This window comes from Metarhizium acridum, assembly GCF_019434415.1.
Source record: "Metarhizium acridum strain ARSEF 324 chromosome Unknown scaffold_586, whole genome shotgun sequence".
NCBI classification, from domain to species: Eukaryota; Fungi; Ascomycota; class Sordariomycetes; order Hypocreales; family Clavicipitaceae; genus Metarhizium; species Metarhizium acridum.
Window position 1 is genome coordinate 24,715 of NW_027094048.1, and position 13,447 is coordinate 38,161.

Sequence of the window (13,447 nt, forward strand, 5' to 3'; positions counted from 1 at the left end):
AGAAGCGGGGTGCCTGGGTTACCCAGGGGCACAATAATAAATACTACGGATTTCCCCCGACTTGACCAGGTAATTACCCATCATTTTCCCAGTTGCCCCTTACTATGGCTTTGTCCACCACTCCTACTCTAGAGAGTCCGTGTCTCATCATGAGAACCCGCGGACAAGGGGACCTCTCCCCCAATGATGATCTTGATGGAGTTGACACAGGAGACCTTCGGATTCTTCTCCAGCTTGCCCGACAAACGACTTATTGCATCGAGACCGAACTTGCGGCGCGATCAGCTCTTAGCCGGTTGCCGACTAGTGTTAGGAACTGCATCGAGAAAATGCACGATACCATACAAAAACTTGATGTCTTGCAGCGTTTGGACGACACAGCCGGCCTGATGTCTACGGCGGCTAAAATTATGCAAAACGAACAGACAGGGCGTCGGGAGAAAATATACAAACAGTTTCTTATTGATATCCGCGATCATTGTGGTCCTAGTACGACTTTATTGTGTGCTAAAAGTTTGGGCAAGCGAAGAATAGTTGATTTAAACATCAGAGAGAGGATATCCCTGCTAAGTTATCTGAAGAACAACTCAAAGACTTTCCAACATCCTGTTCTTGATGGTCTCGCGCTTAGACTCGGGGTCACTGGTGGTAAGACTGCCCCATTGACCAACGCAAACACAACAAATACAGAACATCAGTCAGTTGTTGAGAGACGTAAGTACCAGATGTCTTTATTCGCTTCCGGTCTAACCACCGTTTCCATGCAGAAATCGAATACAAATACTCCGAAGCATCCATCGATGTCATCTCGATGTTGGGTCCTGATCTGGCAAATGCGGTCCAAGCAAGCAACCAATACAAATGGGAGCGACAAACAGGAGGTTCGACAACAGATTGTATACAAGGGTTGACTCCGAGAAATAGGGGCGATATTACTCTTCAGTTGCTGCTTGGCTTCGATGAGGGGACTGAAGTCATGGAAGAGCTTGAGATGCAAGTGGTATGAATGCCACATGAGCCTTCACCACCCGTACCTTGTAATTTGCTGGAATAAAACCAACGTCAGGATTTACTTCGTCCTCATATTCCCAGTATGCTGGTGAGCCAGGTTGTGTGTTTGGATCGTAGACTTGAATAAGTTTGCCTCTCCCCTGTACTTGCGAAGCTTCTTCAAATGGACCAAAAATCTTTCCTTGTATAAATTCCTCCTGACCTGCGAGCGCTTTGGCCCCAACCTTAACTGACTGGTCAGCACTGACAAAATGTTATGCAAACAGTATCACCCACCGGCAGAGCGTCTTTATCTCGTTTCCCTCCCTTCCTTCCCTTATCCTTCTCCCTTGGCATCTCCTCAGCTAAGGCGCGCACACTCACGCACACTTTAAAGGTGAGTCTCAAGATTTAATGGCGCTCTTTGTACGGTTGGAAGAGTATTTTGGTCGTGTCTCGGTTGATATCTCGATATGGCCGTTGCGATCATATTGCCGCGAAAGGTAGGAGTGAACGTTTTCCACTACGCCAAGAGTGATAAGGCGTTTTACCAGAATCAAAAAGCATTGATATAACGCACGACATTGTCATTGCACACAAAGATGGAGGTTACGGTTGCCATAGTCGAACCCAATGACCCCACCGTGCCTGGCAACCCCGCCAAACTACCTAGATGCTCATGTGACAATATTCCTTCTATTACATAAGCCAGAACAGAGCCCCGGCGACTGATTCGTGGGCGTCCGGCCGTGAACCCCCACCGTAGGGGGATGAAGACGGACTCTGCTACCTCCACGCGACATCCCCTGGGAATCTGGAAGCGTTTACTTCCAGAGCTAAAGCAGAGACGCAATGGAAGGGTTTGTCAGTTTGTTAAAGTTGGACAGGTGCTTTGGGGTTAGCGCACGAGAGACGCGTCGCGACCAGAGAGCATGGAATGGCCACGTCACAAGAAAGCGGAATCAGAAACATCGAGCGATGGACAGACAAAGAGCGACACCGAGAGCTATGCATTTGCCCGTTGCAGCGTGCCAGAGCTGCACCGTCTGATCCTCTGAAGCCGATGCAATGAGTGAGAGGTCGTGTGAGAACGCTACCGAGGTAACCCAGTTGCTATGGCCCTTGAGTATCTGGATATTAACCCCACCCCCGGTCCTCAAGGATTTTGAACGAGACGCTCGTTATTCACCCCGTGAGTGAGAATACCAAGATGGCGTCGTTTTAAAGCCCTCAACAATAAAAGCTTTTTTCCTCGGTCGGGTGAGTACCAACAGTCTCGCCGTCAGGCAAGCCTAGTGTATGAAAAAGATCATAGCTGGCTTATGCTGCGACCAATCACACGCATTAATCTTGGTCATACGCCTAATACCACTTGAGTGTGGCTCGAGCAAGTCTGGAAGTAGCATCGCAGTTTGAGTTTGCCCTGGCCATTGCTTGTATTAATATTAATACCTTAATGAATATTAATATGAGTGCTAAAGGAACAGCGACAACTGCTGCACACCCTTCACTTCCATTTCTCTACAAACCGCATCATCACAATGTAGTCTGGTGCATCCATCTAGGAAGTTCTGCACACAGAGAAGACTACCGTCGTTGGTGGTTGGCGAAGGACATCGCCTACTGCTGGATCATGGCCTTCAGGTCCTAGCCGTTGACCGCATGGCAGTGGACGTCTTGCCGCAAGGTTTCTTGTCATATGAAATATGATACAAGAGCAGCAGTGGGGGCTTCTACGTCCAGCTTCTACGTCCACTTGATGGAGATAGTCGATATGAGGCCATGGCACCAAATGGTGTAAAAGACGGGGGCAGCGGTACAAGGAGGGTAGATGTAGGTACGGGGTGCCGCCTTCGCCTTGCCTCTTCATACTGCTTGTATAATGGCACTTTCACCTAGGGATGATGACCAGCCTAGTCGCCGTGTCCCTTTTGCAGTGATGATCTCACCTTACTTCCCTTACAACAGGTCCCTTTCGGAGCCGGGCAGGTCGACTAGGAGTAAGAACGGGCTTAAATAAAGGGGAAACGTCCAGAGATTGACCTTTACTAGTTGCCGATCCACTGGCCTTGCGCTTCTATCGCTCTCCTACTCACCTCGCTGTTTTGTCGTACTCTCTCCTTTTTACGTCAATGAAAGTGACATGAGCAGCCATAGGCGTGCTCCTCGCCATCAAGGACGAACATACACGCCGCAGCTCGGTCGTCCTACCCACCCCGGCAGAGCTCCTGTGCTCTGCCCCCAGTGCCAGGCACCCACAGCTAAGCTCATTCCCAAGTCGTGGTTACCGTCTTTTCTCAAGTCAATGTACAATATGTCTTCCCATCCATATCAAGATTCCATAATCCAGTTGTTCGTAGTCCACCGAGATAGTCTCCCAAAGACCCTAATAAATACTCACGTGCCATGAGGACCTCGTTCCGTGCACCTGCATCTTTGAAGTCGCGTTCTTGATCGTGTATCATGTTGTCATCGCCTCAACAAGCCTGTACAAGTGGCTCATGCCGTTAAGAAAATAAGCCTTTCACATTGTTGTTGCTAGCCTCTGTTCCAGACGTAACACGCATACTCGTGCCACGCCCCACAATTGGTGCTGCGAGTCCTGCGAGTGCCATTAAAGGGGCGGGGCACAACTAGGTAGCCAGCTCCTCAAAAGCTTCCAGGCTCTCTTCTCTGATGGTGGTTTTCAAGCAGGCTTCTGGGTGAATACACAAATCACTTTTTGGATCAAATAACCCATCATGTCAACTCTCCCATCCCTTCGCCCTTTCCACTTGACCCGCGATGACCTACCTTGCCATCCTCCCTCTACAGAACACCCCCTGACGAATCCCATGGAGATGCTGCTTTGTCGTTACCCCCTCGGCTACAACGTGCAGAACCCGAACCTTACGCTCATCCACTCGCGCCGCAACCCCTTCGACGAATACCTCGACCCGCTGTTCGCAGTCCTCACAGCCGGATCCTCTGAATCTCTAATACCATCGAACGACCCTCTGAGGATGACGTTCTGGATGAAGACTTATTCTGAGAATGAGGGGGTTTTGGAGCAGTTGGAGGCACAAAATATACTGAGGAGAACGGGACAGGTCAAGAAACAAGGATACGTGATGCTTGTTGCGGTGGAAACTGTTTTAAATAGGGGACAGTGGGCCGAGGTTTGTAGTGGGTGTGGGAGGAGAGAACAAATTGATGATGAGGAGCCAAGAATGCTGAGGTGCGGGAGGTGTAAGGAGAGATACTATTGCAATAAGGAGTGTCAAACTGGTAAGTTGCTATTTTCTGTACTTATTTCCGTACGTATTTTCCCAGCGCAGTACTGATTCCATACCACGCAGAGGACTGGCCTAATCACAAAGGTGATTGCAAGAGACTTCAGAAGGTATCCCCTTGAGCACGATATTATTACGTTTTTTGGCCCCCCAATTTTGACTTTGGGTACAACGACCGTCTGCTGCTAAATGTGAATCCCGGTAACCTGCTCCCAGTCGAGCTCCATCTTGACGAGAACCATGACAACACACATGACAACACAACCCGCTGCCGGACAAGTCACGGAGCTCTGCGAGGTTCAAACGATGGAAGGGTGGTAGGAGCTGGTCGTCGTGTCGAGTCGCGTCTGCACAATGCTCATTCTCTCGCTTGCAGGCAGACCAGGCCGAGGACTGTTGATGACGTTTGTTTGCTTAAACAGCTCAGGATATGAGAGCCGCGGTCTCCAACTACTTGTCACTGCTACCTCGGAGTTGCCACGAAACGCGTCCCTCGCCTGAGACGACGAAAAGGCAGTTCCCCACCACAGATTGGACGCTATAACACGACACGTTTATACCACCCACCACACATGCTCGTCCGTGCGCCAACATGTCCTATTTTGGTGAGGGTGGCGGCTGGAAGTCCCTGGCTGCAGCCAACGGCCGGGTACACTCACTTAATTCACAGCGTGTGGCCAAAAGCTGACAACAAATTGTTAACTTGCATCGACGCAACTCGTTTCCGGCACTTATTGTTCCGCCTTGTCTCGGAGCAGGCACGATGTAACGTAGTCCATAAGCGAGTGAGCCACACAAGCGAGCGGGCCACCCCAAATTCCCATACAAATGGCACTTTTTGACCCCCATTCAAAAGCGATGGATTTGGTATTAAAATAACCAAAATAGTCTTATCTCTCTTATTATAATATAAGAATGCTCTGATAACTAGAGTTCTAAGACTCTACAGATTGCTATATGGTGAATTATCTATCTTTTCTGCTTATATGCATATCTTATAACGAAGTTTCAAAGTGTCTTCCTAAGTAGAGGGTTGTTAACCATATAAGTCTAGTATTACGGTTAAAATCATATAAGAAATATTCTGACAAAATTTTATGGCTTTTCATCTAAAACTGGCTGTTTTTGCATGGGAGTTGAAAAGTGCCATTTGTATGGGAATTTGCGGTGGCACACTCGCTTGTGTGGCTCACTCGCTTTTGGACTACGTTAGTTCGCACAAGCATCAAACATTTATTCAGGAGACGGCACGTGGCAGCAGAGCCCAGGCGCATCCGAACGGACATATACTCGTGCCACGCCCCCACACCAAAACGAGCCCCAAACCGAGCCCATTTTCTAAAGATCATCACTTCTGCCGCGAATTTCTCAGCTACCACGATGGATTCCACTGATCCAGCGATCTCGAGGACGCGTTAATAAAGCTATTCAGTACATCAGAGCGAACCCAACTGCCAAAAAAAAGATCTGTGGCCAAGGAATTCAACATTTCACGACACCAGCTGAATCGTCGGATTCGGGCATTCTACCCAAAGGCGGTCGCCATGCAAGCAATGCGAAGCTATCACAACCTGGAGAGATTGCATTGTGTAGGTATATTCAGGAAAGAATTCATCAGACGCGGCCAATCGGCTGTGAGATCTTCCCCACCTGCAGACTTGGTGGGTGGGCATGTCGCCACTTCAGGGCTCTCACCACTTGAGCCAGTATAATGGCTTAACTTACGGCGATCCTTTCCTCCAAGTCTACTTGTTCCTTGTTTCCACCATTCCAACACAAATGGTATCTTTGAAAGCATTCAGTGCCTTTGCTATATCTTCACTCCCCGGCAACTCATTGGCGAACCATTGGCACCTCGCATTGGCGACCAAGCAGAGCTTGGAAGGGTCGGGATGCGGAGGTGCGGCTTGCTCCACTTGCACCACATAGCTTGACGGGTTCTGTGGATGCTGGACCTTCCTAAGGTGCCTGGTGCCTGGCACCATTTTGGTGCCGTCATCTCCGGCACATATCGAGGGGATCTCCAACCCTTTCAGGGGGAGGAGGGGGTAGGGTGTGGGGGTTTGTCGAGTGTGTGGGCGGAAGGATAACGTGAGTGAGTCATCTGATCTCGGCAACATGCAACCTTCTGTCTCTCAGTCCTCTTTAAACGATGGCTCTGTCAGAATTGCAGGTCAGCGATAGTGGGGTCCAAACAAACAAACGTTCGCCAAGCAACTATTTTTATTTAAGACCAGAACCAAGCCGGTTTGTTCATAACTTGAATGCTATTCTCAATAAGGTCGTGCGACATGGGATGAGCCAAAAACCCTAGCTCCAAGTCATTCTGGAACCAGACTTACCGGCTAACAAAGTCTTTACTTGCGGCTCCGGGCCTACGGAATCTGACATTCCGAGCTGGATCAGAACATTACATTTGCGTTTGTTCCTCGGGCTTTCCAGGTGTCCGGTCTTGGGAATATTGACGTAAAAACGGCGGAGAGAATTTCTTCACGTAGAGCCTCTGGCTGCTCTTCAGGTCTTCGTACGTGGTTACCGCATCTGTATTGCGTCACGCCGCCAAATGGGCTAGTCGGACCCAGGCAGAGTGCTCTTATACCTCTTGCATACCCCAACCCATCACCCGATGGCATGGTGTTCCCCGCAACTCAGAGGTTGAACTAGATATCCAAATTACAAAATCGTAAAGCCGTCATCGAATGTCTATGATGCTGTGAAACTTCATATAACTACTAAGTTTGATATGAGAAGATGGCAGGGGAGAGTAAATGTAGGCTGGGTACCTTGCAGAGGTCAGCGTGGCAGGAACGAGCCCGACCCATGTCACCATAGCTGGGGGTGTGTACTGTCCGTCATCAATTCACGTCACGAACATGACAAACTTGGAAAGCCGTCATTGTGGGTCACTGCATGCAGGAAAGCAGTGAGCCAGCGACTGGCAAGAGTCGATTTCTGGGTGTCCGTTCCTTAAAACTGGCCTCACCCCCGTTCTCATCCTCTCCCATTTTCCTCCTTCTTTCTCATTTTACCTTTCCAAACCACAGGTGTAATGGCTATTCTCCCCAGTGATCGTGATCAAACCACAACTCAGCCCATATTATGCAACACCAGCAACGGGCAACCTACGTTCAGTGTTCCAGAAGTGGGTCGCCCGCCAATCTGAGGAGTGTACACTAACTATCAGTCGCCTGTAGCTCCTGCATACATTTGATGCCTTGATTGTCCAGAGCCGCAGCGAGATAGATGAGTACCTTTCTCGCCATCCAAAGCTGGCATCAAACATCCGATCTCTCCAGTCGATATCTGCTGCTACGATATCTAATGACCTACCCACACCGCCGCCAGAGAGCCCACCGCCGGAGAAGGTAGGTGCTGCTGATTGTCGGACGTGTGTCAGCGACGACGCGGGCCCGAAAACAAACATCCAGCCTCTACCTGGTCGCTCCGAATACAGGACGCTTCGACCCCTCCCCTCCGAGACACCAAACCCATCAGTTGCAGATCCCGTAAGCCATGATGACTCTCGTAAGTCCCTCCGGAAGAATGGAGACGTCAATGCAGAAGTCAGGCTGGAAAAGACAAAACGTAGCTACGCCCAACTTTCAGATGATGGACTCAAGCGCGACTATATATTAGCCAAAGCCGCCGCCGATGTGGTCGCCAACGAACTCACGGCGCCGGATACATTGATAGAACTCCGAGAAGTCATACTTCAAGAGCGGAACCGTATGTCCTTTAATGCCCAAGAGCCATTAAGTGCATTTCCAAAATGTAAGACAGAAAGCGAAGGAGAGGTTGCTAAACAGCTCGAATGCCTCCATACTCATTTTGAGAAACTTCGACAAAATGAGCACATCAAGACTACTGCCGACAGATATCACTCTGCATTAATTGTACAGCTTTACGATCACTACAATAAGCCAAAAAGGACGAAATATTCTTTGGGCGTTATATTTACCAAAATCTTGTTGAAGGATTGGGTCCGTAAAAACCTGAAGAATACGACAGAACGGACTAGAAGGAAGAAAATGCAAACAAAATGGAAGGCAGAAGTGCAAAAGCACAGGATTTGGCTCGACTTCAACGACGAGTTTGGGTGCGGGGCTCTATCCCTCATACCTAAACAATTCAGGAACACACAGTAGGTTACCCAATTCGTTTTGGAAGCGACACGCCCCCCCACTCACAATTGTGACAGCGGCCTCAGGCTTAATCGCCCTGATGAGCAGGAGCTGTTATTAAGAATTAAAGCACAGCATCCAAACTTGAAGAAAGATATCGAAGACCTCTCATTTCTCATGTGGCATTTGCTTACTTACGGTGTATTGCCAACACAAAAGCTTCTATTGGAGACACTTGGTGAGCTTGAGATCAGGGAAATGAGCCAAAAGAACTATCGGGAGCTCCTAACCTTTGTCGACTCCCCCGTACGTGCAGATGTGAATGGTGCCTTGGAGTGGCCGAATCCTCCACATGGCAATGACGACTTCAGCGAAGACCCCGCCATGCTACTACAAACTGCAGAACAAAGTGCTGCCGAGCAACAGTCGGCCGTAGCGGGCTCGGACTCAATGAGACTGCTTGACGAGCTTATGGAAGAATGCATTGATCCGGCTGTGCTGGGGCCAAATGCTGCTATTCCGTATGTAGGAGCCAAGATGTAAAATAGACGACCAGGCTGGCGAGCTGGGTATTAGTGCTACGACCAGAACGCCATAACCTGATTGGCTGCAAGCAAGACCTGACACTCTGAAGGATGGTGGCCTATCCAGCAAGTAGCTCAGAATATGCCTAGGTGATGAGCAATTGTTTAAATATTAATACTAAGGGCATATGTATCAATATTCACAGTACAATACGGTATGTAAGTACTTGTATATTATCCTGCGCAAAAGCAGCTTCCTCTGCGGAACACTACGAGATTAATGTTCGGCAGCGCCAAAATTCTCGTTTAGGCTCGGAAAAAGAATTATTAACAATGAAAGCTTTGCTTTTGAATTGTCCTAGTTTTTAAGTCAAGTTTTAGTAGTTTATGGGAGTTTTTGGACGACATACATGCCAGGACACCATACTACCATATGATGAAGACTGTGGAGACAGGAAGCTATTTTTGCGCATAATAATATCAATATCTGCTATTTTTCTTCCCTTTTTTACGCGGCAGTTACAGGGCTTAGCAAGATTAGGTGACAATTAACAATCAGTGGACCAGTACCAACCGCTCCCTCTGGGCACCCAAAAGGGATTGTCCGCGCTTGAGTAACTTATTGTATTTTGCTGGAATCACGTACCCGCCAAAAACGCTATGTAAATGGGTGCGAATTTTCTACCTCTCTAGTTGTTTCTTTCACTATGCTCTAGTCTAGTCCCACCTTGCTCTACGAGGTCGGAAATGCGCCAGAATATACATAAAAGGAGAACACCTCCAACTCCCTGGGAATCCACCTTGGTGCTACTCCTTTGCACTGCTGTCTGATTCCAATGCTACACTTTCTTGACGTGCCATATCTGCAGCGGTCACCTGAAGGGGCAGTGGGAAGCTGTTCTCCTATTACTGATTGTTAGCTATTGCTCTCAGATTCCCGCGCCTCAGAGTGTGCCTCACAACTTCCTCTGCAGACAAAGGCCAGGCTTTGTCAGTGGATTTAAATTCGTATATCCGACCGTTCCGCCTTAGCAAAATATACACATCGGCTCGGTAGTCTTCATGGACATCGCATCCGCTTTTTACGAAAGTGTTCCACCTCTTTTTGAAGTTTTCATTACTTCTGTCTCTTTTCTTTGGCTTACCTGATGCTACAGTGGACATTGGAGAAGTATGGAGAACAAAGTCTGATTCAAAGCATTAGGGGGTTCGGCCGTTTATATAGTAGAATTTTCTCCATCAGGGTCGCCCAACCGCACTTGCCGTGTTGACGTAAACTTTAAGTCGCTCATTGCCATATCCAAGCGATGACATAAAACGAGTAGTTACACTTCCGTCCCAAGTGTTGACACAAGCAGACACCTCCTTGACAAGCCCCACCCTCCACTTGGTTCGAGCATCAATGTTTGTTTTGTCCCCTCCAAATTACGGTACAAACGTTAACGTATGATACAGGTGTATTAATATATAAACAAACGATTAATCTCCAAAAAAATTGAAAACTAAAAATTACGAAACTGAGACGAAATAAAATTGTTCTCTTTGGCCAGCGGATCGGGCATTCACCGCATCGTTCCTTTGGACCCAAGTGCAGTGGGCCATTATTAGGACGCTGCAACGTCTCCCCTTTGCCAGACAGTTGGGTGAGTCACTGTGCCACACTAACCCAATGGCCTATTTATGTCACCGTCTCTCTCGTAAACAGGTTCCCAGCCGCCCATAAATGGGAAGAATATGCCCACCCTGTTCTCGATCCATTCTACTCATCTCCATTTGTAAAGAGAGGTAAGGAACTTGCACTTTGTCCCTTTGGAACATTTTATCTTTAGAAATAAACATGACTGGCAAACAAATGCACGATACTGTTTTGCGAACCCTCGAGGTCGCGGCTCGGCGACGCCATCGAGCTACTCTAGCTCGGAAAGAAAGGCAGAAACATACAATAAGTGCACTTGGCTATCACCGCATGTAAAGACAGCTAAATGAGGAAACATTTCTGGCCCTAATAGATGCAGACACTACTATGGCTAACATTTACTATATTAGAAAGAAATTGATGAGGTGCAGTCTAAAATAAGCCCTAATTTAATAAGAGAAGTTATCTAACCGGTAGCTAGATTTTACCGGGAAAAGAAACATGGCAATTAGCGGAAAGCTATTAAGTGGTAATACTATAATAAGGGTCTAATAATAACATTTTTATTTTTTATTTGCGAGACCTACATGTAGCCTAGACGCAAGCGAGCCAAATTAAAGACAATGAACCAATATTAGCGCGACTTTAAGATGTTGTACCGACGGTCAAACCAGGGCAGAGTCGTTAATGCGAATGACTGCGAAGAAATTCGAAAGGTGGTCCCTGTGTTGGCTGATGGAAGTGCGCGTTGCATACTAACAGTCGACAGCATATCCACGGCCAATTGAAAAGCCAATTTAATTTAGATGACCAGCCCGGATCCAAGCCTGTTATGGGAGTGGATGATCTCCTGCTAGGGCTGACACAACACTGGTGCCGCGACAGGAGTGTCTTCCCCACCGAAGACAACCGTCTTAACCTTGCCACCATTATGCTCTTCCAATCGTATACTGCTTGTAGGCCAGCTGAGCTTGTGGATGGCACCAAGTGTAGGGGAGGACAAGATCCGTTGTTTGAAGATTTGGAGCATGATGACGCAGCTACAGGGATGGCTGTGAAGCGCAGTCTTCCAATATCGCAGGACATCACGCAGTCCGTCGAGGAACATAACGCAGTCTCGGGTGCTGGGCACAAGCAGGAGGAGTCAGAGCAAGAACACGATTCAGATTCTGACAACTCTGTGTTGGACACCGATGACCCCTATGACAGTGATGGCGCAGAGGATACCGAGTCTGACGACGAGGACTCCAATAACACTACCAACCAGGGCGGCCAGAGTCAGCAATTTACTCAAGCCGGCGATCCCATGGATCTAGATGAGGCTGAGGAAGACCACGAGATAGTTCGAAAGCACAAGGCTCTGTGCTACGAAGACATTGTGCTCTGGCTTGTCCAGGATCCTAATGGAGGGGATAGGGACGTTTTGGCGATGGAAGTCATGTTCCGACACCACAAAGGAGCTAAGAATAAGCCCAAGCCGTATGGTAGCACCCTTGTTGAACATCATAGTGATGCTGCTGTGCCCTTACTAACCAGGCGCTTAGCACCATCTTTTTATTTCGCGAAAACCCGTTACCGATTTTATGTCCCGTAAGTTATATACTAGCTCGTGCTATACGGGATAATACTATTAAAGTAAAAGGGTTTAATAAAGCTTCTCGCCTCTTCTCATCTCACATTCGCAGAAGCGTAACCAGGGTTTACTAGAAATCTAGTATGCTAAAAACGCCTGTATTTCAACGGTTAATTCGCACCGCTAGCGGATAGGTTAAGTCTAAAACGGTGCTAATAAAGTATTTAATATACGCTTTCTACCTTAATAGGATAGGTACCGACCTTAGGTTAAAGGAGAAATAGACGTTGTATTGCTTCTATTACGGCTACGCAAATACTCTACTTAGTATTGCTCCTAATTCCATTATTAATTAGGTTATAAGGTATAACCCACTTACTAGGTACTTATAAACTATATACTAAAATAATCGGGTAGAATTTAATACGTAGAACGTATTTCTTAAAAGAGACCTATCTACTAATAGTTTAACTTAAGCCTTTACATATATAAGCATTAAATGTAATCTTAAAGTTTTAAAGCAAATACCTAAAGCTAAGTTAGCTAAGCTACCTTCTAATCCTAAAGTCGTTTATCTTGCGAAATAGGTTAAGGTAATAGCACGTTATATGAGGCAAGACTACGAATTTATTAAGGCTGCTCCCGAGACAGTCAAGGAAGAGTATTAATAACAGCGGAAAGACCTTAGAAGCACTGAAAAGTCTTTTCGGGATAACATAACCAAAGTTTACTAAGAGGAGTGTCGTTGGCGCCTCCATAACGAGGAGTTGCAGAGACAGTTAAGCGATATAACAGTAGATCCCGAACTTAATGAAAGAGCCAAGCTCGAGCCAAGTGTGCAGCATCAACTAGAGAAGCGAATAAAACTACAAGCTATCCTAAGTGACTTCAGACAAGATTTAGATGCAAAAGCCACCACAGACCGCAAGGTCCGAGCCGTTGAGCTGATGGTTCTTTTAGCATCTTGCAGAGAGGTGCGTAGGCCCACCGTATCCACATCCTCCTCGCTATGCCAAGGCAGCATTCGTCCAGGCTCTCCCGACATCAAGCCTGCAGTTCCCAATGTCAAGGTTAAGGAGATACCCCTTGTACTTGGTGAAACGCAGTGCATATATTGTGTCGGCGAAGAGCAACTCCCGTATAACAGGCGCATGCGCTCATTCGGGCGCAAATCTCACATGTGGGATCACGTAGAGAATTTGCATCTTAAGTACGAGCGCAAGGACGGGCCTTTTACTTGCCCCTACCCGCACTGTAGGCCTTTAGAAGATTCCCTACGGAGTTTGGCTACCTTTAAGAACCATGTGCAACGAGTACATGGTGTAAGGCTT

General features: G+C 47.6%; 4 protein-coding genes across 6 annotated transcripts; all 4 read left to right on the forward strand.

Moving 5' to 3' along the window:
* The first annotated feature begins 85 nt into the window (after positions 1-85).
* On the forward strand, positions 86-1,598 carry J3458_021664 (uncharacterized protein). The gene is made up of 2 exons (XM_066122675.1): positions 86-714; positions 768-1,598. The coding sequence occupies exons 1-2, from the start codon at positions 105-107 to the stop codon at positions 1,004-1,006; spliced, it is 849 nt and encodes a 282-aa protein (XP_065972236.1). The 5' UTR covers positions 86-104; the 3' UTR covers positions 1,007-1,598.
* Positions 1,599-3,653: 2,055 nt separating this feature from the next.
* On the forward strand, positions 3,654-5,162 carry J3458_021665 (uncharacterized protein). 2 transcript variants are annotated; one of them, XM_066122676.1, is made up of 2 exons: positions 3,654-4,257; positions 4,329-5,162. In XM_066122676.1, the coding sequence occupies exons 1-2, from the start codon at positions 3,732-3,734 to the stop codon at positions 4,382-4,384; spliced, it is 582 nt and encodes a 193-aa protein (XP_065972237.1). In that variant the 5' UTR covers positions 3,654-3,731; the 3' UTR covers positions 4,385-5,162. The 2 variants fall into 2 exon arrangements, with proteins under 2 accessions (XP_065972237.1, XP_065972238.1); XM_066122677.1 differs by having other exon boundaries at positions 3,674-5,110.
* Positions 5,163-7,281: 2,119 nt separating this feature from the next.
* On the forward strand, positions 7,282-9,445 carry J3458_021666 (uncharacterized protein). Of its 2 annotated transcripts, XM_066122679.1 has the most exons (4): positions 7,282-7,404; positions 7,457-8,403; positions 8,461-9,126; positions 9,199-9,445. In XM_066122679.1, the coding sequence occupies exons 1-3, from the start codon at positions 7,312-7,314 to the stop codon at positions 8,924-8,926; spliced, it is 1,506 nt and encodes a 501-aa protein (XP_065972240.1). In that variant the 5' UTR covers positions 7,282-7,311; the 3' UTR covers positions 8,927-9,126; positions 9,199-9,445. The 2 variants fall into 2 exon arrangements, with proteins under 2 accessions (XP_065972240.1, XP_065972239.1); XM_066122678.1 differs by having other exon boundaries at positions 7,314-8,403.
* Positions 9,446-11,375: 1,930 nt separating this feature from the next.
* Positions 11,376-12,137, forward strand: J3458_021667 (uncharacterized protein; the record flags this gene model as incomplete). Its single annotated transcript, XM_007814650.2, has 1 exon — positions 11,376-12,137. One exon carries the CDS (start codon positions 11,376-11,378, stop codon positions 12,135-12,137), a length of 762 nt encoding a protein of 253 aa, XP_007812841.2.
* Between the last annotated feature and the right edge of the window lie 1,310 nt (positions 12,138-13,447).

Excerpts from the sequence above, each read along its gene's own strand:
- J3458_021666 (XM_066122679.1), top strand. The coding sequence starts at position 7,312 with ATGGCTATTCTCCCCAGTGATCGTGATCAAACCACAACTCAGCCCATA. Across the intron at positions 7,405-7,456 it reads CTACGTTCAGTGTTCCAGAA|CTCCTGCATACATTTGATGC; the intron begins GTGGGTCGCCCG and ends AGTCGCCTGTAG. Across the intron at positions 8,404-8,460 it reads AAACAATTCAGGAACACACA|CGGCCTCAGGCTTAATCGCC; the intron begins GTAGGTTACCCA and ends CAATTGTGACAG.
- J3458_021665 (XM_066122676.1), top strand. The coding sequence starts at position 3,732 with ATGTCAACTCTCCCATCCCTTCGCCCTTTCCACTTGACCCGCGATGAC. Across the intron at positions 4,258-4,328 it reads CAATAAGGAGTGTCAAACTG|AGGACTGGCCTAATCACAAA; the intron begins GTAAGTTGCTAT and ends CATACCACGCAG.
- J3458_021664 (XM_066122675.1), top strand. The coding sequence starts at position 105 with ATGGCTTTGTCCACCACTCCTACTCTAGAGAGTCCGTGTCTCATCATG. Across the intron at positions 715-767 it reads TCAGTCAGTTGTTGAGAGAC|AAATCGAATACAAATACTCC; the intron begins GTAAGTACCAGA and ends GTTTCCATGCAG.